Source organism: Apus apus, chromosome Z, assembly GCF_020740795.1.
Source record: "Apus apus isolate bApuApu2 chromosome Z, bApuApu2.pri.cur, whole genome shotgun sequence".
Taxonomy (NCBI): domain Eukaryota; kingdom Metazoa; phylum Chordata; class Aves; order Apodiformes; family Apodidae; genus Apus; species Apus apus.
The window spans coordinates 77,680,174-77,703,107 of record NC_067312.1 but is presented as its reverse complement, the minus strand read 5'-3'; the positions used below and the strand labels follow the sequence as shown (position 1 = coordinate 77,703,107).

At 55.7% G+C, this 22,934-nt stretch overlaps 1 protein-coding gene across 2 annotated transcripts; it reads left to right on the top strand.

Moving 5' to 3' along the window:
* Positions 1-196: 196 nt before the first annotated feature.
* FBXO10 (F-box protein 10) lies at positions 197-22,934 on the top strand. Of its 2 annotated transcripts, XM_051643503.1 has the most exons (11): positions 197-277; positions 4,117-4,707; positions 7,816-8,613; positions 11,295-11,444; positions 12,820-12,956; positions 15,056-15,126; positions 15,678-15,830; positions 16,744-17,019; positions 17,740-18,050; positions 21,100-21,281; positions 22,619-22,934. In XM_051643503.1, exons 2-11 carry the CDS (start codon positions 4,123-4,125, stop codon positions 22,782-22,784), a joined length of 2,829 nt encoding a protein of 942 aa, XP_051499463.1. In that variant the 5' UTR covers positions 197-277; positions 4,117-4,122; the 3' UTR covers positions 22,785-22,934. The 2 variants fall into 2 exon arrangements, with proteins under 2 accessions (XP_051499463.1, XP_051499464.1); XM_051643504.1 differs by lacking the exon at positions 12,820-12,956 and having other exon boundaries at positions 15,075-15,126.

Here is a 22,934-nt window from a genome sequence, read left to right as displayed (position 1 = left end):
CGGGCGGGCCGGGCGGGCGGGCGGCCCCGCAGGCCTCGCTGCCTCCGCCGCGCGCGCGCCGCCGAGTGACGCAGTCGCACCGCCTGACGCCCAGCGGTGACGCCAGAGGAGTGCGTGCGGGGCGTGCCCCTCAGCCAATCAGAGAGGGGCGAGGGCCCTGGCCCCGCCCCGATCCCCGCCCCCCCCGCCGCGCGGGTCCCGGGGGCGCAGCGGGTCCCGGCGGGCGGGGCCGAGGCGGGGGAGCCGGCCGGGCCGGGCCGGGCCGGGCCGGGCGGAGGTGAGAGCGGGGTGCGGCGGTGCCGGGTCCCTCTGAGCGGGGGCGGGCGGAGCGGGGCGGAGGTGGGTGAGCGCCGGGTCCCACCGGGGCTGGCGGGGCAGCCCGGAGCGAGCCCTGGGCGGCAGCAGGGCCGGCGGGTCGGGGGGCGGCGGGAGGGGTTCACCGCCGGTGGGGTCTCGGCAGAGCTGCCCGCGCTTGCCCCGGGTTGGTGCCGAGCCCTCGGCCCCGTTCGCGGGGACGATCAGGTCCCGCGTCCCGGAGGCGTGGTCCGCAGCGGGGACCGCCGGCGGCTTTTCACCGCGGAACCTCGTCGAGAGAACCGGGCCGATCCCGGGCCCTGAGCTGAGATGGCCCCGGGGCTCCCGAGGACTCGAGCGCTCCGTGCCCTTTGGGAACAGCGGCATCCTCTGCCCTTGGCTGGGCTGGTGACAGCATCGCCTCTCCTGGGGAGGTGCTGGAGGGAGCGGAGCACTGGCAGATAGCGTCATTTTATTGGGTTTTTGTTGTAGAGCTTGATTAATTGTAGTAGTTTGGTGGTAAATGACAGTGGCTCATGTTTATTTTACTCCCTGTGTTGCTACCGCAGAGTTCGGGTTGAGGTGTATCGCAGTTTAACTGGTAATGACAAGCCTAAGAAGAGAGAGGACCAGCAAAGGGAAAACATTGAACTGTCTTCCTGCTTGAAAGGGTGTGAGACTAAGTCTTCCCCCCACCAGTTCTGACTTCCAGTGCCAATGTCTGCTTCCCTTGGCACCGTGTGCCCAGGCTGGGATGTCACACCAGGGGAGAGGCTCAGAGCTGCCAAGAGCCACAGACCAGAGTCCTGAGGGACGTGGTGCTGCTGTCACCAGAGCTTCCTTACCAGCAAACTGTGGGCAGTGCTGCTGCAGGAGCCTGGCAGCAAAAGTGGGCTTTTCCAGTCAAGTTAGAGAGGGAGATCCCCCACTGGGTACCCAGGCGTTGGGTAGGACCCTAAAGACCAACTTGGAACTTGGTTTCAAGGCAAGTCTGTGCTTTCTTGAGCTGATTCTTACATTGGATATTAGAAGAAACTTCTTAACTGAAAGGGTTCTTAGGCCTTGGGACGGGCTGTCCAGGGAGGTAGTTGAGTCACCGTCCCTGGAGGTGATGTGTAGATGTGGTCCTTAGAAATATGGTTTAGCACTCAACTCACCAGAGTCAGATTAATGGTTGAACTCAATGGTCTTTGAGGTCTTTTCCAACCAGGCAGATTCCTCATGATAGCTGTAGGATGGCTGGAATTCAAGCTGTCTGCAGGGAGAAGTAAAATTCCCTGCGTTTGTCCAAAGAGCCGAGTGATTGCCTGCTATGCCTTGTGCATCCATGAGGGAAGAGAGGACCCTGGTTCCCAGTTGCTTTTCACAGCATCATCTGTGAGGTGAATTGTGTCAGCAGAGGGTAACACGATCCTCCTGGTACATGTGCCCTGCATGGGTGGGCATGAGCAGGCAGCTGTGGGGATGAGGGGCAAGGCCTGAGCTGCTTGGAGTGGGGCTGGGGCTGGAGGCTGTCCTGGGCAGGCAGCTGGCCTGAAGCTGCCCCATGGATGTGCAGGCTGACCAGTGGTGTTTGTAGGGCTCCCACCCCACTGGAGCACCAGCCTCTGGCTGCTGCATGCAGGGTAACATGCACCAGGCTGCTTCAGGGGCAAGAGCACTGAAGTGTGGTGGAGGGCCCCATTTTGCATTGTTGTTTTTTCTGGTCACTGATAACATTTTCCTCTCCAGCTACCTCCCTATTTAGGTGTTGTGTTAAATGAGAAAGTAATTTGGCAGAAAATAAACCCCCTTGTGTTCCTGCTGTTTCTCAGATACCAGAGGGAGTGGGACAGCTGGGCTCACATTCTGAGTGGTGCCCAGCTCAGCTTTAGTGCCGATCCTGGTCTCTCAGGATTACAGATGCACTGAGGCTGCACCATCCGTCTAGCAGCATTCCATGACCTGACACGACCACAATCCAGGAACTTGGTCATATTATATGCTCTGGGCTGGGTCAGTGAATAGTGTGATTTACTGAAGCAACAGCTACACAAGTTCTTTGGATTGCTGGGGATAAAGCTGACAAAGCAGGGGCAGGTACCAGGAATGTGAGTGATACAGCCTGGCTGCTAACATGTAAAGTAATGAGAAGGAAAGAGAAAATGAAAAGTAAAAGAGGGGGGGAAATAAAGGGGGAAAGGGAGGTTTCTAAGTTTCCTGGGGTGCACTTGGTGTAACTGGGTGTTCAAATCCTACCCAAAAGTGTCCCCGTGGGGGAAGAGGCTCAGCCCGCTGGCTGATCCCAGGAGTTCAGGGTAATCCTGGCAGAGGCTGGTGATGGGACCTTCCCTGGCAGCACTGGCATCTTCCCTGGCATCCTTCCCCTCTTGGGCCATTGCACAGGGTTGTCATCTGCAGGTGGAGCCCGAGGGACTCCAGCTGCCCAGCCCTTTGTCATGGTTGGTGTGAAAGTCTCTTGCTTGGCTTTTGAAGGCACAGATTGGAGAAAACTCAGAGCATGTGCTCAGTGAGGGGTGGTCTCCCTCCCCAGGGAGGTAGCTTTGGAATGGAGGTGTGTTTTAGTATTGTAATGAGATTATAATGAGCAAAGTTCACCAAAGGACAGTTGTTTGTCAAAAGAGTGACAGATTTTTGGCCAAGGACATCAAATATGTGACTTGTCGGTTCTAGGGGACCTTCAGGTCCCCATGTTTACTAGAGAATCTAGCCATGATGTCTCCAATTGTGCAGCTTACCAGTTCCATGGTACCTTCAGGCCCCCCTTCTATCACAGAGCCTGACTGTGGTGTCTCCATCCCCTCCACCCTCTGTGCTGGTATCCTCAGAGTCAGCACACCAGGCTCCCCTGATGTTGTCAACAGCTGGGTTTGCCTGGGGAATGATCATGGTACAGACTCAGTGCACTTTACCTGCATTAAGTTTTAAAGGTTCTGTCAATTTTGTATCTTTCCTTACAGGTGAATATAGGTTTGATTTGTAAATCATATGGGTTAATGCTGAGTTTGCAATTAAATGAAGAGTGTAAGATGTTTTCTCAGACCCAAGCAGCGGCCTTGGTTCTGCACACCATTCTCTAGCTGTAACTACAAACATGGAGTGTTAGCAGTCCTAGAAGCAGACTCTGACTGAAAAACATGCAGTATATTTCAGCAAGTTCAGCTACTTAGAAGAGACTTAACTGAAAAGTAAAATTACTGAAAGAAAAGGGATTCTGTCCTGGCTCAAACCAGGACACTCTTCCAGCAATCATCCCACATTAGGAAGTCTCTTGCCCAGTGCTTTGTGGAGACTGGTGTGAGGTCTCCAATGACATGGGGAGGCTTGCCCCAAGCGGGGGGCCAGCATGGGGAGCAGGGGCTGAAGTCCTGTGATCAGGAGGGGCATTGTGCCATTGGCAGCCACAGGCTGCACCTCAGGCTGGGATGTGGGGAATGAGGCTGGGCAGGTGGTGGCACAAGCCAGAGCAGAAGAGGGACTTGGTGGTCTTGCATGCCCTCAGCAGCAGTGGCCTCAAGCTGAGGTGGGGTCTCATTTCATGCCACCAGCTGGGAGCTGATGGGGGAAGCCACGGCAGGAGACACAGCAATGCCACGGCCAGCCAGAGGCAGACAGGTGGGCCTGTCCTGGCTGACACAGGGTCCCTGCTGACACGGGGTCCCTGTTGTCATGGGGTCTCTGCTGCGGGGTCCCTCCTGTCACAGGGTCCCTGCTGTCATGGGGTCCCTGCTGATGAGGGGTCCCTGCCTGTGCTGAGTTCCCTCTCCTCAGTGCCCCACAGCACTCAGGGTCATGGCTGACCCCATATCCTGTCCTTTGCAGGTGCTGATGGAGGTGGGCGGCCTTCCTGTGGAGCTGTGGCAGCTCATCCTGTCCCACCTGTGCCTCCCTGACCTGGGCCGCTGCAGCCTGGTCTGCCGGGGCTGGCAGGAGCTGGTCCTCAGCCTGGACAGGACGCGCTGGCGGCAGCTCTGCCTGGGCTGCCTGCAGCACCGACACCCCAACTGGCCCAACCAGCCGGGCCTGGAGCCGCCCTCCTGGAGAGAGGCCTTCAGGCAGCACTACCTGGCCTCCAAGACCTGGACCAAGAGCACGCAGGACCTGGAGGCCTCCCGCTGCCTCTCCCTCTTCCGCCGCAGGAAGGGCCGGCGGCGGCTCCGCGTGGGCGCGGGGGCCGACTTTGGGAGCCTGCGGGCCGCCCTGGCCGCCGCCGGGCCCTACGACCGCCTCGTGCTGCTGCCCGGCCTGCACGAGGAGCCGGGCGAGCTGCTGCTGAGGGTGCCCGTGGAGCTGGTGGGGCAGGGCCGGCTGGGGGACGTGGTGCTGCTGGCCACCATCGAGCAGCACTGCCCCAGCGCCCGCCTCTGCAACCTGGTGCTGATGCCGCCCCGCCTTACCTCCCTGCTCTACAAGGTGAGGCCGGCGGGCTGGGGGGGTCCTGCTGCCGGTCTGGGGGCCACGGCCAGGCCCCTGGGACCCCCAGCTGGTGGGGGTGCAGGGCTTTGTGCTCTGAATGTCTCTGCTTCATTACCCATTGCCACAAGTGCCACTCGCATCACCACTGGCACGTCCCTTGAGTTAATAGAGCAAAGATACATGTATCAGGCTGTTCCAAATTGCTGCCAGCAATTAATAATACAGTCCCAGTCACTAGTATGGCAGCAATCAGTAGCAGAAACAATCATATAGCAACAACCAAAATTACAGCAACAACCAGTTGTCAATAGAATAAGCTATGCCAGCATATACTATACCACATAGTATAGTATAGTATATTAGAGTAGTATATGCTGTATGGATGAGGTTTATGCTGTTATATGATATTATATGGTATGATGGGATGGACCAGTAGCAAACAGGTATATATTAATACAGCTTACTCAAACTTATCAGAGAGACAACAGCAGGTCTGCTTAAGGTAGATGATTTACCTATACCTTACATCCCTATATGTAATACAGATGTGAAGAGAATTAGATTTCAGAAGGGGCCAAACTATCTGTCCCAGGTGAATTATTGAGAATTCGTTGTTGTGGAGTAAAGTGAAAGGGTTTTATTAATGGCTAAATGATGATCAGCTGATAATTGATGATTAGGTAATAATCAACATGTCATCAAATGGTGATTAAGCAATAATTTGGTAATGAAGCACTTATTTCATAATAATCTAAATTATTATTTTAATGATAAATTAAGCAGCAAACACTCCACTACTTGCTACTCTTCTAAAAACTAAACTACAGCTGGATATATATATATATGTATATGTATATGTATTAAAAAAATGTAGCTAGCATGGAATATACCTTTAGGGCTAATGTAAACTGTTGCTTACCTTGTTACAGATGTCAGGTACAAGAGACTGTCAGCCTGGAGGGGTGACCTTGAGGGTGTCCCTGCTCAAGGGAGATCCCTGCCATGCAGCCCGCTGCCGTGCAGGGAGCTCAGGGGTCCAGACATCCTGGTGTTCAGTGTAAACATGAACCATGGTCATGGTCTGGAGGGCAGGGCCTTGGACTTCAGCCAGGGTGCACCCGACAGACTGTCCCAGGGGACACCCCAGAAGTGGGGCCAGAGGGAATCCAGTGAGAGGACAGGGTCTGGCATTGAGGACATGCTGTGTCACAGTCAGTGTCCCAGCTGAGCAACCCGGGCCCAGCACCTCGTAGCTGTTTGTGCAGCCACCTGAGGAAGGAAAAGCACATGCGGGACATGACATTCCTCAGAGAGAGACACTCCCTTTTAGATAAAAATTACATCTATTTGAAGAGACTGTAGCACACCACCACTCTAAGCAGCCAACAGATACTGTTAGTTTCCATTTTTCCCCTGGAACAGCCAATAGATGATGATATTTTTGTTCCTTCAGAGCAATTCTGGTTTTCTAGACTGTTTCCACTGCCCTGCATCACATGTTGTTATTATGGTCCTCTGGTTTTCGCACTGACCGGTGATGTCTCAGGTGCTTTTGATTTCCCAGAGAGGCAGCTGCACTTTCTCCTGGACTCTCTGAAAGTCCCCAGGAGAAAAATAAAACACTGGCATACAGTGGGAAAAACAGACCTGCTGGGAAAGCCCCAGCTGGGGAGCCGGGCCGGCTGGTGTGCCCACCCATCCTTGGGGGACAGGGGCAACAGTGCCTCGGCTGCCACCCATGAACGGGGGCCTTTCCTCCCAGATCCACCAGCAGAAAACAAAATAAGAAAGCAAACTTCCACCCATCCTGCTGACTGTCATTGAAACCCTGCAAGTTGCAGTTTAAGAGGGACTTTGAAAAGCAGCTTCTCAGAAGCTGCTGTGATTATGTGCCTTTCAGTTAGTGGGGTTTTTAATTACTGAAAGGGAAGATTATGATTCAGCCTGGAGCAGGCTAGCAGTCTGAAGGGATTTCTGTGTGGTTTTCTTTGGGTACAAAGAAATGTATTTCAAAACCTGTCTGCAGTATGGCCACTTCTGAGAGTGCTCAAGGCTGGACACAAAGTTTAGGACAGTGTCTTTGCTGTAGACTCTGGAAATCTCTGTGAAATTTCCCCAGATCACCTGTCACAAGCTACTGATCTCTCTGCTTGTAATCCAGTGTGCTAGGTAATCAAGGGATTACCTGGGAAGAGACAATAACAATTCAGGAGCTTCCTAGTCAAATTAGGAGCACAGTGAAGTTCCAGGCACACTACTGAGCTGGTCTGGCCTGGCCCCTCTGTACCTTGTTGCATTTCTGTTGGCCTTTTCTCTAAATAAGCAGACTCACCTTGCCTGTGCAGGAGAGAAGTACTTGGCCATGCACAGTCACCCTGGTGGTTTGCCAGCTCTCAGAGATTGCTCTGTGCTTTGCCTCGCAAAGCAGAGGACGTGGCTGGAATGGCTCCTCATTCTGCAAGTGCCAGCAACTCAGATGGGAAACCACAGCCAGGGGACATAGAATGGATGTGTCTCCCCTGCCGCAGTGTCACAACATAATGCCTGTGCAGCAGTGTGGTGATAATTTTTACCTGTTTTGCTTTGTGCTTGGGGCCTGGTGCATGCAGCATCCTTCCACCAGGAGCAGCTCCAGGGAGAATTGCAGTGCTCTGGCCAACTAGGCCATGTTTGATGTCGTCTTACCTGCTGTTTCACCCAGTAAACCCTCGAGTCCATTAATGATGCCAGCTGGCAAAGGCACCCCTCTGAAGGCTGCAAACTCTGCTGTGCAGGGATCATTGCTAAGGTTTAGTGATCCTGGCACACCTTGCCCAGGCTGCTGCCGTGGCTGCTGGGCCTTGCTGGGACTGCAGAGCTGGGTCTTGACAGGGGGTTGAGGAAATGTTGCCATCAGGGAAGAATGTCAGTAGGTGCCACTTGTTACAAGATACTTGCTCATTCAGCTTGCAGCCCTGCTTGGTGTGAGCTTCTTGAATCTGTGACACCTGAACGAGTGTTGTGTTGGTGAGTCTGAGCTTGTTTGCTGTGGAAGGACTTTGTGGTATGTCCAGGGCTGCTTTTTCTCACTTTGTGCAGTAATTCCCCCTTGTGCTTGCTCTTCAGACAGCCTCAGGCTACGTCCAGTTTGACAACTGCAACTTCGAAAGTGGGCAGCTGCAGATCCAGGCGCCAGGGACCTGCCAGGTGAAGTTCTGCTCCTTCAGCCAGTCCAGCATCCACCTGCGCAGTGTGGCCCTGTGCATCCTGGAGAACTGTGAGTTCACGGGCAGCGAGAATGCCTCTGTGACTGTGGAGGGCTGCCCGAGCCCGGACCGCAGCTGGGCCTGCAGGCACCTGGCCGTGCTGGCCAAGTCCTGCGTGGCACCCACGCCGGAGCCCGGCCCCGTATTCCGGGGGAATCCCCGGGGGGAGTCGCCACTGGGGCCGCTGAGCTCCTGCCCAGTCGTCGTGGGGGAAGACCGAAGCAGCTTCCTCTCTGCTGCGGGTGCTCTGGCCATGTGCGGGTCGGTGCAGGGGGACACGGAACCTGGAGAGAACCTGAGGGCAGTGAAGGAGCAGGAGTGCCCAGCGCCCCACCCCAGCTCCGGCGGCAGCAACTCGGGCAGCAGCGAGGAGGAGGAGGATGCACAGGCTGCCCCCGGGCTGCCCTGCCAGGCGCTGCAAGGCGGCAGGCTGCATGCCCTGCAGAGGGACCTTCAGCTCAAGTCTCTGCAGCAGGAGCTGCAGCAGGACAAGGACGCCCAGTCTTTGGCCAACTCCCTGCAAGGCTGCATCATCCGACAGTGCCTTTTCAGGGACGGGAAGGGAGGAATTTTCATTTATTCAGGAGGGCAAGCAAAATTGGAAGGAAATGTCTTCAAGGATCTGACCTACGCAGTGCGCTGCATACAGAACAGTAAGGTGCTGTGAAGGCAGCAGCGAGCCCACTTCTCTCTCCCTCCTGCTCCACCAGCTTCTATCCTATGCACACTGTGGGGGAGCCAGCCCCTGCAAGGGCAGGTCACTTGAGCCACCTGCTTCCTGCATCATTGCAATTGGAGGTGGCAACTGTTGCTCTGCCCATTCGATCTGTAAATCAAACTCCCACTCTGTAAATGTGCTGGTGGTTGTCATCACCATTGCTGATCCCAGCACAGCCCATACCACAAACACAGAGGCCTGGGGACTGTGATGTTCCCCTGGGTCTTGCCCCTTGCTGTGGCTGATCCTGGCTGCTTCAGGGGAGCCTGCAGGGCTAGGTGTCTGCAGGGCTCGGTTTCTACTGTGGGCAGAAGTGGGCAGTAAGGAGGGATTTCGGCTGGGGAGGTGTGCTTGGAGGCTGAACTGTTTTACTTCCACGCAGCATCACTTAGCCCTGTGCTCACCCAGAGCTCTCCATCTCAGTTCCTGAGCTCCTCTCCAGCTCCGGTGGTAGGGAGGGCTGGGGGAGAATCTCGCTTCCAGAATCCCCCGCGCTGGTGGTGTCAGGGGACTTGGGAGGCTCCTTTCTAGCCTCCTGCCCAGGGTAACACCATCCCTCTCGCCTGGGCGAGGCAGACCAGGATTTGGGCCCAGTTCTCTGTCTGAGGCTTGAAGAATGCAACTGAAAGTTGTGTGCAGGGAGAGGAAGGGGGATGTTCTTCTGCCTGGTTCTGGGAAGTGGCTTTGCTGTGATGTTGTAGCTCCCACCTGCAGTCCCCATGGAAGGACTGACGAGGCCTGCATAAGCACCTTGCTCCTTGGCAGGGGAGGACAGCTCCTTTCTTTCCGAGGGACACCTGTGCCAGAGGTGCCTTTCGAAGGTGTCCACAGAGTCAGAGGGAGCAGCTGTTCTGTGCTGCTCAGCAGCTGACTGGGGGCTGTTCCACTACAGGTGGGCTGGCAGCACACGCAGGTCCAGCACTTGGACCCTGTTTTGCCTTTATTCCCCTCAGCTTGTTGCTGTTCACTCAGCAGCCTGGTGTTAACTGTTAGCAAGGGGAAGAAGTGAGGCCAGCCCATTGCTGCTGTCAGTGACAGCTTGCTCAGCTGGGAGTTGACCCAAAGGCTCCCATGGATGTCAGAGCATCAGGCAGTGGGAGACAGTGGAGTGCTCACTGTGAGATGGGGACAAGGTGCAGGTGAAGCGGGAGCACAGCAGAGCTGGGCAGGGCTCAGTGTCCTGGCATGGCCAGCACCCTCAGGCACTGGGAAGCCTGGGATGGGATCTGGGGCTGGGGACTCGCTCCTGCCTGCATTTCCCACCTCCTGCAGCTTCCTCGGGCAGGCAGGAGTGACTGATTAAGAGGGGCAGCTGTCGAGCCCTGCCGAACTCCACCTTTAGATGGCATGAAGCACCTTTCTGGAGTAAGCAAATAAGAGGAGGTATAACTTAATTACCTTCTCATTGGTGTTGCTGATTGGAGTGGGATATCCAAAGGCAATTTATGGATTAGTTTTTAGCACTCAGAAGACATGGTTTTAAGACATTATGTTTTCTGGCTGGAAAATATTTAAGATTGCTCCTGCATAAATATTTAACTACTCGCTTAGAGGAAACAAGGTCATGGTGAGTGGTGTCAGTGATGTGCTGGCCAGGCCCCTCCTGCCCCAGCAGGCAGACCTTTGCTCTGAGGGCACACGGTGCTGGGCAGGAGTTGTGCTGAGCTGCCCTGTGAGGCTGTGGGAGGCTCCACCACGCCAGGCAGCTCGTGCTGCTGCTGGGACACCTGGTGTCTGTGCTCTGGTGCAGGGGGATGGTGCTGGTGACCCTGGGCCCTGCTGGGCCAGGAGGGGCAGGTCTGTCGTGCCATGGGGGTGGGATGGTAACTGCTGAGGGGGTGTGAGCACAGTGCGGGGAGTGAAGTGTTTGGCTTCACACCTGAACGTGGAGAGCAGGGGCTAATGGTTTAAACTGAAAGAGGAGAGATTCAGGTTAGACATCAGGAAGGAATTCTTCACCATCAGGGTAGGAAGGCTCTGGAACAGGTTGCCCAGGGAGGTTGTGGCTTCCCCCTCCCTGGAGGTGTTCAAGGCCAGGTTGGATGAGGCTTGTGCAGCCTGGTCTGGTGGGAGGTGGCCCTGCTCGTGGCAGGGGGGTGGAACCTGAGGGTCTTTAAGGTCCCTTCCAACATTAACCATTCTGTGATTCTATGAATGTGCCAGGACTGGAGGAAAACCTGGCTCTGTGCAGCACCAAGCACTGCAGGTCCCCATCCCTAGCAGGCCCACTATCAGGGCAATGCCCAGTGGGCTTATCCATACTGTTTGTCCACGTGCACTGATCCTCCCCTCAGCTACCCGGTGTGCCTGGCATATCCTGGGCTGCAGGAGAGGTGAAGAGATTGTCAATGCACAGAGGTTGCAGGAGGGAGAGCTCTACCCTTTCGTTGTGTTATACAATGACAGGATCATTTTTATTCGAAAAGACCCTTAAGATCACCAAGTCCAACTGTTCCCCCAGCCCTGCCAAGGCCACCGCTGACCCATGTCCCTCAGCACCACATCTACATGGCTTGGAAACCCCTCCAGGGATGGGGACTCCACCATTGCCCTGGGCAGCCTGTTCCTGTACTATTCCTCATCCTTCCAATTACAGCTACAGGTGCCTCTCTTCTCTGCAGGTCATCATGATGAGGAATGACATCCACCACTGCAAAGCATCAGGGATATTCCTGCGCCTGTCAGCAGGAGGCCTGATTGCAGACAACAACATCCATTCAAACTGTGAGGCCGGGGTGGACATCCGTAAGGGAGCCAACCCCCTTGTCCTGGTATGTCCCCCCAACCGTGCTGGAAGCTTCACACTTTCTCAGGTGCTGTTTCTCCCCGAGGGGCAGCAGGGATCCATCTCCCAGTGTAGAAAACACTGACCTTTCTGTAAGCTTTTTCTTTCAGCCTGTTTCCTAAGGTTTTGTTGATGCGTTGCCCTAGAAGGGCAGGGCACAGCAAAGGGCTGCCTGTTGGTGTGTGGATCATCTCCTGCTCTGTTTGATGGTGCCTCAAAATTGCTGTGCCTAGAGGGGGGGATGTTCCCTATCTAATAAACACCCCTGTGTGATGAGTGAGCTTGTGCAAGTGAGGCAGTGAATCAGCACTGTGAAGTGTTCCTCCCAGGCTAGGAGTTGTGTTCTCTGCTCCAGGAGCTGGCAGAGGGTCTCGGCTCTGCTCGGCCTCAGGCAGGAGGGAGCAGCAGCCTGCTCTCCAGCAGCATGGCTTTTCCTTGGGAATTGGGAATGGTGTGGTCTCCAGCTGTGCAGCAGATGGCCTTGTCCCTGTTTACTGAGTACTGTATCCATTCTCATCCTTGAATGAGCTGGAGCCCCACCACACAGGGAGGAAGAAGTGGTTCCAAACTGCCACTGAAGTGTCCCTGTGGCTGCATCGAGCTCTCCACCTCAGCCCTGCACAGGAGGTGGGGCAGGCAGGGCTGTGGCCCGGGAAGGAGGTGGCAGCTCAGATGCTGTGGCTGGCCTTGGCTGCATCTTCGAGCTGTTCTCTGCTTGGCCTGGTGTGGTGACTCCTATCCTGCCCCTCCACGAGGCAAATGGCTGCTGCCCTGCTCGGAATGTCCCATTGTCCTCCTGACCACAGGGGCATGAACAGGGAAGACAGCAGCCGTGTGGCTGCCGAGTGGTCATTCGAGCTGTGCAAAGTGGCATCGAGCAGCATGAGAAGAGGCACCAGGCTGTAACACTCAGCCCCCTGCTGGGACCTCTGCCTCCTGCTCCTGTGGGGTCCCACTAAGGGTCTTTTCCTCTTGGTGGCTGTAGGGAGGTGTTGGACTTGCAGCCCCACCAGCCGTGCCCAGTGTCAGATGGGCTGTGAGAAGCAAAGCATCACTGGGTCCAGGACAGCCCTTGGAGAGGGCAGCAGGAGCTGGTGGAGGAAGAAGAGGCTGCAGGCATGACAGGAAGGGAAATTCAGCATTGTGTGCTACAGCCCCAAAGAGCAGTAAAAGTTCAGGTGCCTTGACTATTGGAGAGTGATTTCTTGGCAGCTAGATTAATTACCCCCTGGCCTTTTCCCCAGCAGGGTTGAGAGCTGTTGCTTTTCTCTGTGGTTGCTGTCTCCTGTTGCTCACTTTTATGAGTGACTTTCCTTCCTTTCGCTTTTATTCTCCCTACATGTGCAAAAAAACTCCCGTAGTGCAATAAGATACACAGTGGCCTTCGCTCAGGCATTGTCGTCGTTGGCAACGGAAGAGGCATCATCCGTAGCAATCAGATCTATGGGAACAAAGAAGCTGGCATTTATATTCTGTATAATGGAAACCCTGCTGTGAGGTATGTTAGCTAGCACTGACCTCTCTCTCCTCCCTCGTCTGTTAAGAATTATTCCTCCCACTATGCACACTTTTTTTTGTTTTTCCGATGCACACCATAGAGCAGAGGCAGGACCACAGTGCACTAGTGCCTTTCTGTGAGTTCCCTCTCTCTGCTTGCTGCACCCAGGTCTTTGCCAAGTGCCAGTCCTGAGCTTTCCCCCAGGGTCTGAGGAGGAAAGAGGCTGTGTTCAAGATGAACAACTCACACAAGTCACGGTGCTTTTTGAAAGATGGGGAGTAATGGAGCTTGGCACTCCAATCACTGTTGCTCCAATTCACCTCTCTGCTTTAAACACCTGGAGCTACTTGAGTGTGTTTAATACCGCTTGGTTTAGATGTTAGCATGGGTGTCTGGCAGGCTTTCTTCAGGTTGATGCCATCAGCTCTACCTGGTGATACCAGCTGGTATCAGTGAACCCAGAAATTGGATTGCAGCTGGAGCATGGTATTGGTTGCAGATGTGAGTGGCATCTAGCCCATATTGCCAGCCCTTCCCGCCACCTGCCATGGCTGTGGGTGATCAGAATAGGTGTGTGACAGCTCACCTTGGTGCTACAGAGCAGGGAAGGGCACAAAGGGAAGAGAACGGTTGCCCTGGATCGGCCCCATAGCTGGAGTGTGAACATTCATACAGGTGTTGATAATTAGCAGCGCTTTAGCCTGAGTCCTGCAGTCCTAATGACAGTGACTCCTTGCAGGTCCGTGGTCTGTGCAGAGCTGGTGAGGTTCAGCAGGCTGCCCGTGTGGACACGCAGAAGCAGGGTGCCTGAGCCCTTAGTCTGGCTGGGGACCTGGAGAGGAGGAGCTTGCATGTCAGCCCTGACAACACAGGGTCAGGGCCAGGCATAACAGCAAGGGATGATGAAAGTGCTCTCAGGTGTTGATTTCTGAGCAAAGCTACATTCTTCTGGCAGGGCCCAGCAGTGCAGAGGGAACACCATGGGGTGGAGAGGTTCAGCAGGGGTTCTTCTCTCCAGGCTTTCTTGCAACATCGTTTGCAACCCCCGTGTGCACCTTGTGATGGAGATGTGACTGTCCCTGCTCAAGGGTACAGGGTGAGGTGGCCATGGTGAGGTGGCCATGATGGTGAGGTGCCATGGTGAGGTGGCCATGGTGGTGAGGTGGCCATGGTGAAGTGGCCATGATGGTGAGGTGCCATGGTGAGGTGGCCATGATGGTGAGGTGGCCATGATGGTGAGGTGGCCGTGGTGAGGTGGCCACGATGAAGAGGCCATGGTGAGGTGGCCATGGTGAGGTGGCCATACCAGGGCAGCCACCACAGGCACGGCCATCCCATCCTGGCTCTCTCTTTAGAAGCTCCTCCACTCCCTGCACAGCCCAGTGGAGTAGAGCTGTCTCCAGTGAGTGCTCCTGGGTGGATGCTGGGCAGAGTCAGTGCCAGGCAGGGCACTTTACATGTGTTTTTTCTTTGTGATCAACCTGATGGTGTTCCACTCTAAACCTCAGCAGCAAACCTGTGATTCAGGGTCACATTGTGGAGGGGGAGCTGGTGGTGGGCTTGGGCCTCCCAGACTTCGTTCCTCCTGATAGGTGGTGGGTGGAAGCCCAAGGGACAGTGGGTGACACCTCTACTCTGATGTTTCTTGCCATCAACCATGATCACCATCTGCCTGCTGGTTTCAGGGCCCCTCCTGGAGCAGCAGTTTCATGGCTGATAAAGCTTCTCATCACCTCCCTCGGTTGGGAACTAAGGGGGAAACGGGCTGAAGCCCTCGCAGACTCCTCTGCAGCTTCCACCTAGGTGGGACCTGGCCACCGCTGGAGATGGCGCCGTGGCTGGACAGACAGCTGGTCTGGCATGGTGGTCATTCGGATGTCCATGAGTTCTTCCTGCTCTTCAAGTGCTCTCTCTGACAAGTGTTTCATGGTGCCTCTTTTGTGCTTTCACCTCCTTGGAAGCCGGTGGGCTCTCAGCAGCTCCCCCTGCTTGGCATGAGCCCCCTCCCCTGGCTCCTGGGCAGGGGCTGCAGGGGTGCAGGGACCCACGTGGAGCAGGATCCCTGCTGCTCCTAACTGCCTTTTCTTCCCCTGCATCAGTGGGAACCATATTTTCCAGGGACTGGCTGCTGGAATAGCAGTGAATGAGAACGGAAGAGGCCAAATCACAGGTAGGGAAATGAAAATGCAGTTGTTGTGCCCAGTTAGTCTCTCTCTTTAAGCTCTATCTCATTGTTTGGTTGCAAAATGTATCTTGTTACTGTTCTTGGGTGACTTTACATGTGGTAATGCCCTGGTTTCCATTCCCTAGTTGGTGGTGTTTCTTACCTTGACACGGGAAGTATGTCTTTCTGCAGTGTGCCCTCTAAGCTGTTGTTCCCTTTGTCTCTCACCCAGCTGGAACATGGAACTGTGCTCCAGAGCACTCTGCTATGCAGACTACATTTTATCCCTCCTGTGATACCCAGTTTATAAGCGAATGCTGCCAATGACATTTTCCTACTATCATGGCACCTCTGAGTGGTTTTCCACTCAGCCTACACCTCTGAGGACAGGGAGCTGGTGGTACTGGCACTGTCCCATGCCAGGGAAATGGCGGAGCAGGGAAGCTCCTGAGACTTGTGCTCTGATGCATGGGACCTGTTCACTGGGACCAGGTCTTGGCATGCCAGGTTCTCTCTGCTCTTCCTTTGGTCACCTCATCCTTCCCATCTGACCCTAGGGAATGTCATCTGCGAGAACCAGTGGGGTGGAGCAGACATCCGCCATGGCGGGGACCCCATCCTGAGGAACAACCTCATCTCCTGCGGCTACTCAGATGGTGTGGTGGTGGGTGAGCACGGGAAGGGCCTCATCGAGGGGAACACCATCTGTGGTAAGGAGCAGGCCAGGCTGGAGAGTGACTGTCAGACTGTGCCCATTCCCTGTCCTCTGGGGCTGGACAGGCTGTCAGGAGGGGCTGTGCTGGGTGCCCTGGAAGGGATTGTGCTCCTCTCTGGCCTGGCTTAGGATGGACAGGACACTGGCAGTCATGTAGCATGGCTCTGTGTGTGTCTGTCTGTCTATCCCAGCAAAGCTGGAGGTGGTGGCCAGCTGTGCTGGTGGCCAATGTCAGCCCCTTGCAGTGAGGGTACAGGGCACACAAAGGGAGGTCCCTGAGGTCTCTGGAGTAGCAGTGGCCAAGGCAGGAGGAGGGTGGTTGGAGGGCCCAGCCATGCTGTGGGTGGTGAAGCTGCAGCTCAGCCCATTTTAGACACTGGAGAATGAACCTGGGACCCCAAGGCCAAGCCTCAGGGAAACCTGGCTCCGTGTTCCCAGAGCTGCTCCCTCCCTGGCCCTGGGAACTTCCAGTCCGGAGGAGGAGAGACCAGTGCATGTCTGATCCTGGGAGGAAACGTGGGCTTCCAGCACTGTGGCCACATGTCCATGGAGCCAGGGCTGAGCCTGACCACCCTGCAGAGCCCCAGGGCACTGGTGTTTACCTCCTGATGCATGAGTTAAACCAGGGACTTGAGCTGAGGTCACAGCATGGACAGTGACAGGAGAGGATGGAGGTGGGGAAGCAAAGCCACTGAGCTCATGGACTCATGTCAGCACAATGGGACCCAGTCAGGGCCAAAGGGTAGCTGTGGCCCCCTGACATGTAGGGTTAGCCTTCATGTGTGCTCCAAGAGGAGAACTACCTCTATCCCACCTGTGCTGGATGAGGGCTGCCAGACACTTCGGGCAGGGCTGGGGGGGTCTCCAAGCCCTGCTGAGTCAGGGAGCTGTGCCACCCTTCTGTGCAGGCAACAAGGGCTGTGGCGTGTGGATGATGTCCTCCAGCCTCCCTCACCTCATCAACAACCAGATCAGCCACAACAGCATCTACGGGGTAGCGGTCTTCAGCCACAAGGACGACACCAGTGACCATCCCCCTGACCAGGGCAGCAGCGAGAGCTTCCAGGAGGAGAGGGAAGGGGCTGGTGGGGAGAACGACCCTGAGAGCGAGGAGGAGTACCCAGCTGCCCGGCACCCCATCAGCGTGGCACTGGTGGAGTTGAACAGCATCAACCACAATGGAGGTGAGCTCAGGGCCTGCAGCTCTTCCCAGCCTTCATGAGACGGGGTGGTGTGCAGAACAGGGTGTTGTCCTGGCTCACCAGCACAGGGGACCACCAGGTTCTTCCTCAGCTGCCACCAGGCCAAGAGCACCCTGGGGAAATCATAAAATCATGGAGTGGTTTGGGTTGGAAGAGACCTTATGATCATCTAGTTCCAGCCCCCCTGCATGGGCAGGGACACCTCCCACCATTCCAGGCTGCTCCAAGCCCCATCCAACCTGGCCCTTCAACACTGCCAGGGATGGGGCAGCCACAGCTTCCCTGGGCAACCTGGGCCAGGCTCTCCCCACCCTCACAGCCCAGAATTTCTCCCTCACATCTCATCTCCAGCTCCCCTCTTCCAGCTGGAAACCCTTCCCCCTGCTCCCATCCCTCCCTGCCCTTGTCCCAAGCCCCTCCCCAGCTTTCCTGGAGCCCCTTCAGGCACTGGAAGGTGCTCTAAGGTCTCCCTGGAGCCTTCTCTTCTCCAGGCTGAACACCCCAACTCTCCCAGCCAGTCCTTATGGGACAGGTGCTCCAGCCCTCAGATCTGTGTGTGAGGTGTTTTCCTTGAGCTCCCAATCAGAAAGTCACATCATGACAGGAAACAGTAGCTTCTAGAAGCAGGACTGCATTTGTGGCGTCGCGAGTGAGTGGGGCTGCAAGCTCGTCACCCCTGACTTTTTTTTTTTTGGTGGGCAGCTGCCGGGTTGCACGTCAGGAGCAGCGAGGCGCTGAACGTGGTGGCCAACGTGATCCATGGGAACGGCGAGGGGGGCGTGTGGGTGCTGCAGAGCAGCCAGCTGACCCGCCTGGCCCACAACAGCATCTCCAGCAACGGCCGCGGCGGTGTCCTGGTGGGCGCCGAGTGCCGGGTGGAGCTGCGCGGCAACGGCATCTACCAGAATAGCAGCCACGGCGTGGTCTGCAGCGGCCAGGGCCTCATCATCGAGAACGACATCGTTGGCAACCGGCGCTGTGGCCTCCAGCTGCTGCCAGCCGCCAGCGTCACGGTGAGTGCTGCCAGGTCCCTGGGGGCTGCGAGTTGGCCTGGCCCTGGGGAAGGGCTCCCAGAGCCCCCCGCTGGGTCTCCGGGGTCTGGTGTGGCTCGATAAGGTTAGAAACAGAGAGGGAGAGAGAGATGAAGAGGGACAGAGAGACAGAGATAGAGAGACAGAGATGAAGAAAGAGGGGATAGGAAAGATCTTCCCCCCTGCCTTGGATCCAGCGAGGGTCCTGGCATGAGCTGTGGTGGGTGTCCCAAGCATTTCCAGTCTCTCTCTTTGATGGCACCTGACCCCACCTCTCCTGGAGAAGCTCAGCCACGTGTGCAGACTCAGTGTTGGATTCGTGAATGTTCTGGCAATGAGCTGGTGGGGCATGGGTGTCCAGGTGCTCACTTGGACCCCCCCAGCCGGGTTGACTGAGCAGTTGACTTTATTGTCACATATGCCACCTGTCCTTCAACAGGACAGGGGTCCTTCCAAGGTGGTGCTGTGCCTCATGGGGCTCCTCTCACTGGACATCGCTCCTTATCAAGTGAGGACAGTGTCCCATTGATCAGGGTGGTTGCCAAAGGAGGGGCTCTCCTTGAGAGAACAGGGTCCAGGTGGTTATCAAAGGAGGCCCCACCCGAGCTCAATGTCCAGTTTGTCAGGGCAGCTGTTTTGAGTCTGTTACTCTTTTCAGAACTCTACAGGGGGGACCCAATAGCAGCCCACAGCTGCCTGGAGAGCAGGGCCAAACAACCCCTTCTCCACAGTGCCAGCCAGTGCTGCAGGGGTAACTGCACAAGCTGTGATTCATGGACCTTGGGAGGTCTCTTGGTCTGGAAGGTGGTGCAGCTCTCGGACAGGTCACAGGACACTGTTGGGTCAAGATCCTTGGCAGTTTCCAGACCTTGGCAAGGACAAAGCCAGGGGTTTGGTGTAGTGTTGTGGCCTGTCCTGCTCCAGAGCTCCCTTCCACCAGCATTCCTTAATTGCAGGGTTTTCGTGGGCAGTCACTGGGAGTAGCGTGGAAGGAAGTCTGCAGAAATTGTTTGAGGGGTAGGTAGGACTTAAGCATTTGTTATTCATCAGGCCAGCAATTGCAGATCCAGAGTGCACCACTCAGAATAAAGTGACATTTCCATCCCTAGTGGGTTTGACCTGTGTCACATCTGTCAAGACAAGGTTTAGAAGCTCTCTGTAGGGCGCAGAGGGAGGAGTTGAGATCTGCCCTAGTCTCAGCAGCGTTGTGTCCTGCTCATGAAGAAGGAAGAGTACATGTCCCAGCAGAGCTGGTGGTGTTGGCCCAGAGCACACAGCACCCTGAGGGACAGAACGTGGAAGGAGGGCTGAGAGCAGCAGCAGCTTTCCAGGCGGAAGGGTTCCTGCAAGCTGATGCTTACTACTGACTTTTGGAAGTCCTGTCTCAAGGCTGTGTCCTCACTGGCAGTGATCTACAGGTGTCTTCTCACATCTGTCCGATGTTTAAGCCTTGCTGAAGGACAGGTCAGTCATCATTTCCACATGTGGGTTCACAGATGGCTTGTAGGAAAGACCCCCCTTCTCTCAAGGGGAAAGCCTGTGCATGTTGGTGTAATGACATTCACCAAACTCTACCTTCTCCCAGGCTTGTCCCCAGAGTTCAGCCGAGTGGCACAGCCAGGTGGGTGATCCCACAGGCCTCTTGGAGATGTGCAGGCTGAGTGAGCTGTGCTGAAGAGCTGGGGGAGCTGGCATCTGAACTAGATTTTTTGGACATTGGAGGCAGTGTTCCAGCATCCAGCCAGTTCCCAAAATTAGGACCTGGCTCAAGGTTGCCTCCATTCTGTTCTTTGTTGAGGTGGAGACATTGTGCATCAAAATGACAGATAAATGCATTTTAAGTCCTTGTAAAAGGGCCCTAAAATGAGTGTACAGAAAACCCTGCTGAGATGAATGCTCTGCATGATGCCCACAGGGCTGCAGATGCCTTTTGAAAACCATGCCCATAGAAAAAATTGTCCTCTGGACCAGAGGCTACGAACCAGTGCATTTTGGGGGTGTTCAGCATGTAGAAGAGAAGGCTCCAGGGAGACCTTAGAGCACCTTCCAGTGCCTGAAGGGGCTCCAGGAAAGCTGGGGAGGGGCTTGGGACAAGGGTAGGGAGGGATGGGAGCAGGGGGAAGGGTTTCCAGCTGGAAGAGGGGAGCTGGAGATGAGATGTGAGGGAGAAATTCTGGGCTGTGAGGGTGGGGAGACCCTGGCCCAGGTTGCCCAGGGAAGCTGTGGCTGCTGCATCCCTGGCAGTGTTGAAGGGCAGGTTGGATGGGGCTTGGAGCAGCCTGGGCTGCTGGGAGGTGTGCCTGCCTGTGATGATCTTTGAGGTTGGATGGTCTTTGAGGTCTCTTCCAGCCCAAACCATTCCACAATTCCATTATTTTCTGTGGTCCCATCTCCTGGAGCACACAGGTAGGGTTCATTTGTGGAGCAGAGTGTTGGCCCAGTCCTTGTTGAAGTGCTGGTGGCTCCATGGTGCTGCCATTCTCACCTGCCCACGGGCAGAGCCCCAGATGTTCCTGGGGGCAGAGAGGGGGCAGCACTGGCTGGGATGTCCCAGCAGGTGTTCCTCTGGAGCCAGGAAGGGAAAAGGACCAAACTGATCTTTCTGATGATGGCACAGCAAGTGCTGTGGCCTTGTCAGACTCCTGAGTGCTCTTTTGTCACGTACAAAGAGCTGACAGCCTGTCAGAACCACCATGAGGAGTCTGGAGGGCAAGGAGCAGTGGCAGGTTCACATTCAGCAGTATCTGTACTTGTGTTTCAGCAGGAGGCTGGGTTCCAGCTGCAGTGAAACTTGTGGCATCTTGCATTGAGCTGTCAGCTGAGGCCACCAGTGACCTGTGGAAGGCTTTGGGAAAGCTTGTGTGTGCACGGTCACTGTGTGTCTGGGCTGAACTCTTGCTAGACTCCCAGACTGGCTGGGAGTGCTTATGAACCTGCCGAAGAGCTTTGGGGCTTGGCTTTGTGTTGATCAAAGACCCACATGAACAATGTCCTTCTGCTTGGGCCATCCTGACTAGAGCTTATCTTGCAGGTGACCAAGAACAGGATCCAGTCCTTTCGGGACTATGGCATTGCTCTCTTTGATGAAGCCAAAGGCCTGGTGAAGGAAAACCTCATTTTCCAAGGGAGATCCAAGAAATCCATTTTGCGACCAATGTCCAGTGCAGGCGATTGCATCATCCAAAACAACGTGCTTCTCACCTTCAGGAAAAGGTGAGACCCCTGTCCCCGTGGGTGCAGCCATGACCCTCAAGCCCCTGTTGTGCTCCTGTGTCAGGAGAGCATGGGGGGGCTTTGGAGCTCCTCACCCCAGCTTCCCACACCTGCTTACCCAGGGTACCAGCCCCATGTGGTGAACCACTGCAGGTCACGGAGCCAAGAGGTTCCTCATGGGATACCTCTAAAGCCACTGAAGGGCTTGGATTATTCCTTGAGAGGCCTGCGTGAGTCTTCACGATGTCTGTGAGCCCAGGAACGTCTGCTCTGTGCCATGGCATCTCACTATCCTGCACGGCTGCCCTGGAGCCTGGAGGCTCTGTGTGTGCTGCACTGCTGTCCCTGCAGCTTGGGCAGCCCAGGAGGTGTAGCCAGGGCAGAGAATGGGAGGGAGGAGGATAGGCCAGAGCCACCTCTGGTCTGCACTGTGCTGCTGAGGAAGGGGGTGGCTGCAGGCACCAGGCTCCATGCCAGGCTTTTGCTACCAGAGCAGCATGAACAGAAATTGGGAAGATGGATCTTGGAGTGCTTGTTGCTCCCAGGCATCATTTAGCTACCCTGGTCTTTGTGCCAGTGTGAGGACATGTCTTCTGCTGGCCTTCAAAGGTCGGGCTGTAGCTGCAGAGCTGTAATGGGCATTGCAAAGCTCTCTTCAGCAGCTGCTGTCACCTAGATCTCAATCGCTCTCATCATTAGAGGCCTTGTTCAAACAAGTCAGCACAGGACTCAGCAGACACTGGGGAGGGAAGGCTGGGGCTGCAATCCTATATGGTGGCTGGATATTCATTAGATTGTTCTTTTTAGCTAGAAATTTGACCTTGACTCTTCTTTCTCCCTGGGCCACAAATCTTGGTCTAGGGTGTGAGAGAGGGCACAATGAAATTGGAAGAATTGTAAGACTGAGGGAGGGTTAGGCCATGGGATCTCCCAGGTTGGTGCTTTCACCTGATCCTGCAGATTCCCATACCGTGGAAGTCAAGTGCATGAGAGAGGAGACTCGGCACCTCCTCCAGTGCACTTAGCTTCAACATTTCTCCACGAGGTTTCCAAACCTGGGCCCCTTTCAGCATGTCTTGGGAGGTCCCAGCATTGATTCCCTCTGCAGCTCCCAGCCCACCCCCCAGGACATGCAGTCACTTGGAGGTGTTGGCTGGGAAACCAGAGGCAAGCGCTACAGTGAAGCTGGATGTTCCATCTCAATTTTCTGCAGCTCTTGGGTCTGCAGCAGACATGGGGCGAGCATCCTGCTCTGCTGGGCTTTGCTGCTCCCGGGAGGGACAATCCCTCAGGAGAGTGTCCAAGCCCTGCTGACCACGGGTCTCTCCTCTCCCCAGGTCTGACATGGGGTGCATGTTGAGCAACCCCCCAGCACGGCCACAGCCTCCAGGAGGAGCCACGGGCACCCGCGCAGCTGCCCCAGGGCAGGGGGTTTCCAGCATAACCCGCAGGGGGGACAGGGGCTGCCACAACCATGGCAGCATCTTCTGCACCATCCTCTGACCAGAGAGCAGGGTCGATCTTTTCTCCAGAGCTGCCACCGGGAAGCTCTCACAGCTCAGGGAGGGGGAACCCCCATTGGACTCAACTCCCTTTTTCGTGAAGGATTTTGCAGCGTCAGTGTCACCTCACTAAATAAAAAATATCTGGTCA

Excerpts from the sequence above, each read along its gene's own strand:
- FBXO10 (XM_051643503.1), top strand. The coding sequence starts at position 4,123 with ATGGAGGTGGGCGGCCTTCCTGTGGAGCTGTGGCAGCTCATCCTGTCC. Across the intron at positions 15,127-15,677 it reads CGGAAGAGGCCAAATCACAG|GGAATGTCATCTGCGAGAAC; the intron begins GTAGGGAAATGA and ends ATCTGACCCTAG. Across the intron at positions 21,282-22,618 it reads CTTCTCACCTTCAGGAAAAG|GTCTGACATGGGGTGCATGT; the intron begins GTGAGACCCCTG and ends TCCTCTCCCCAG.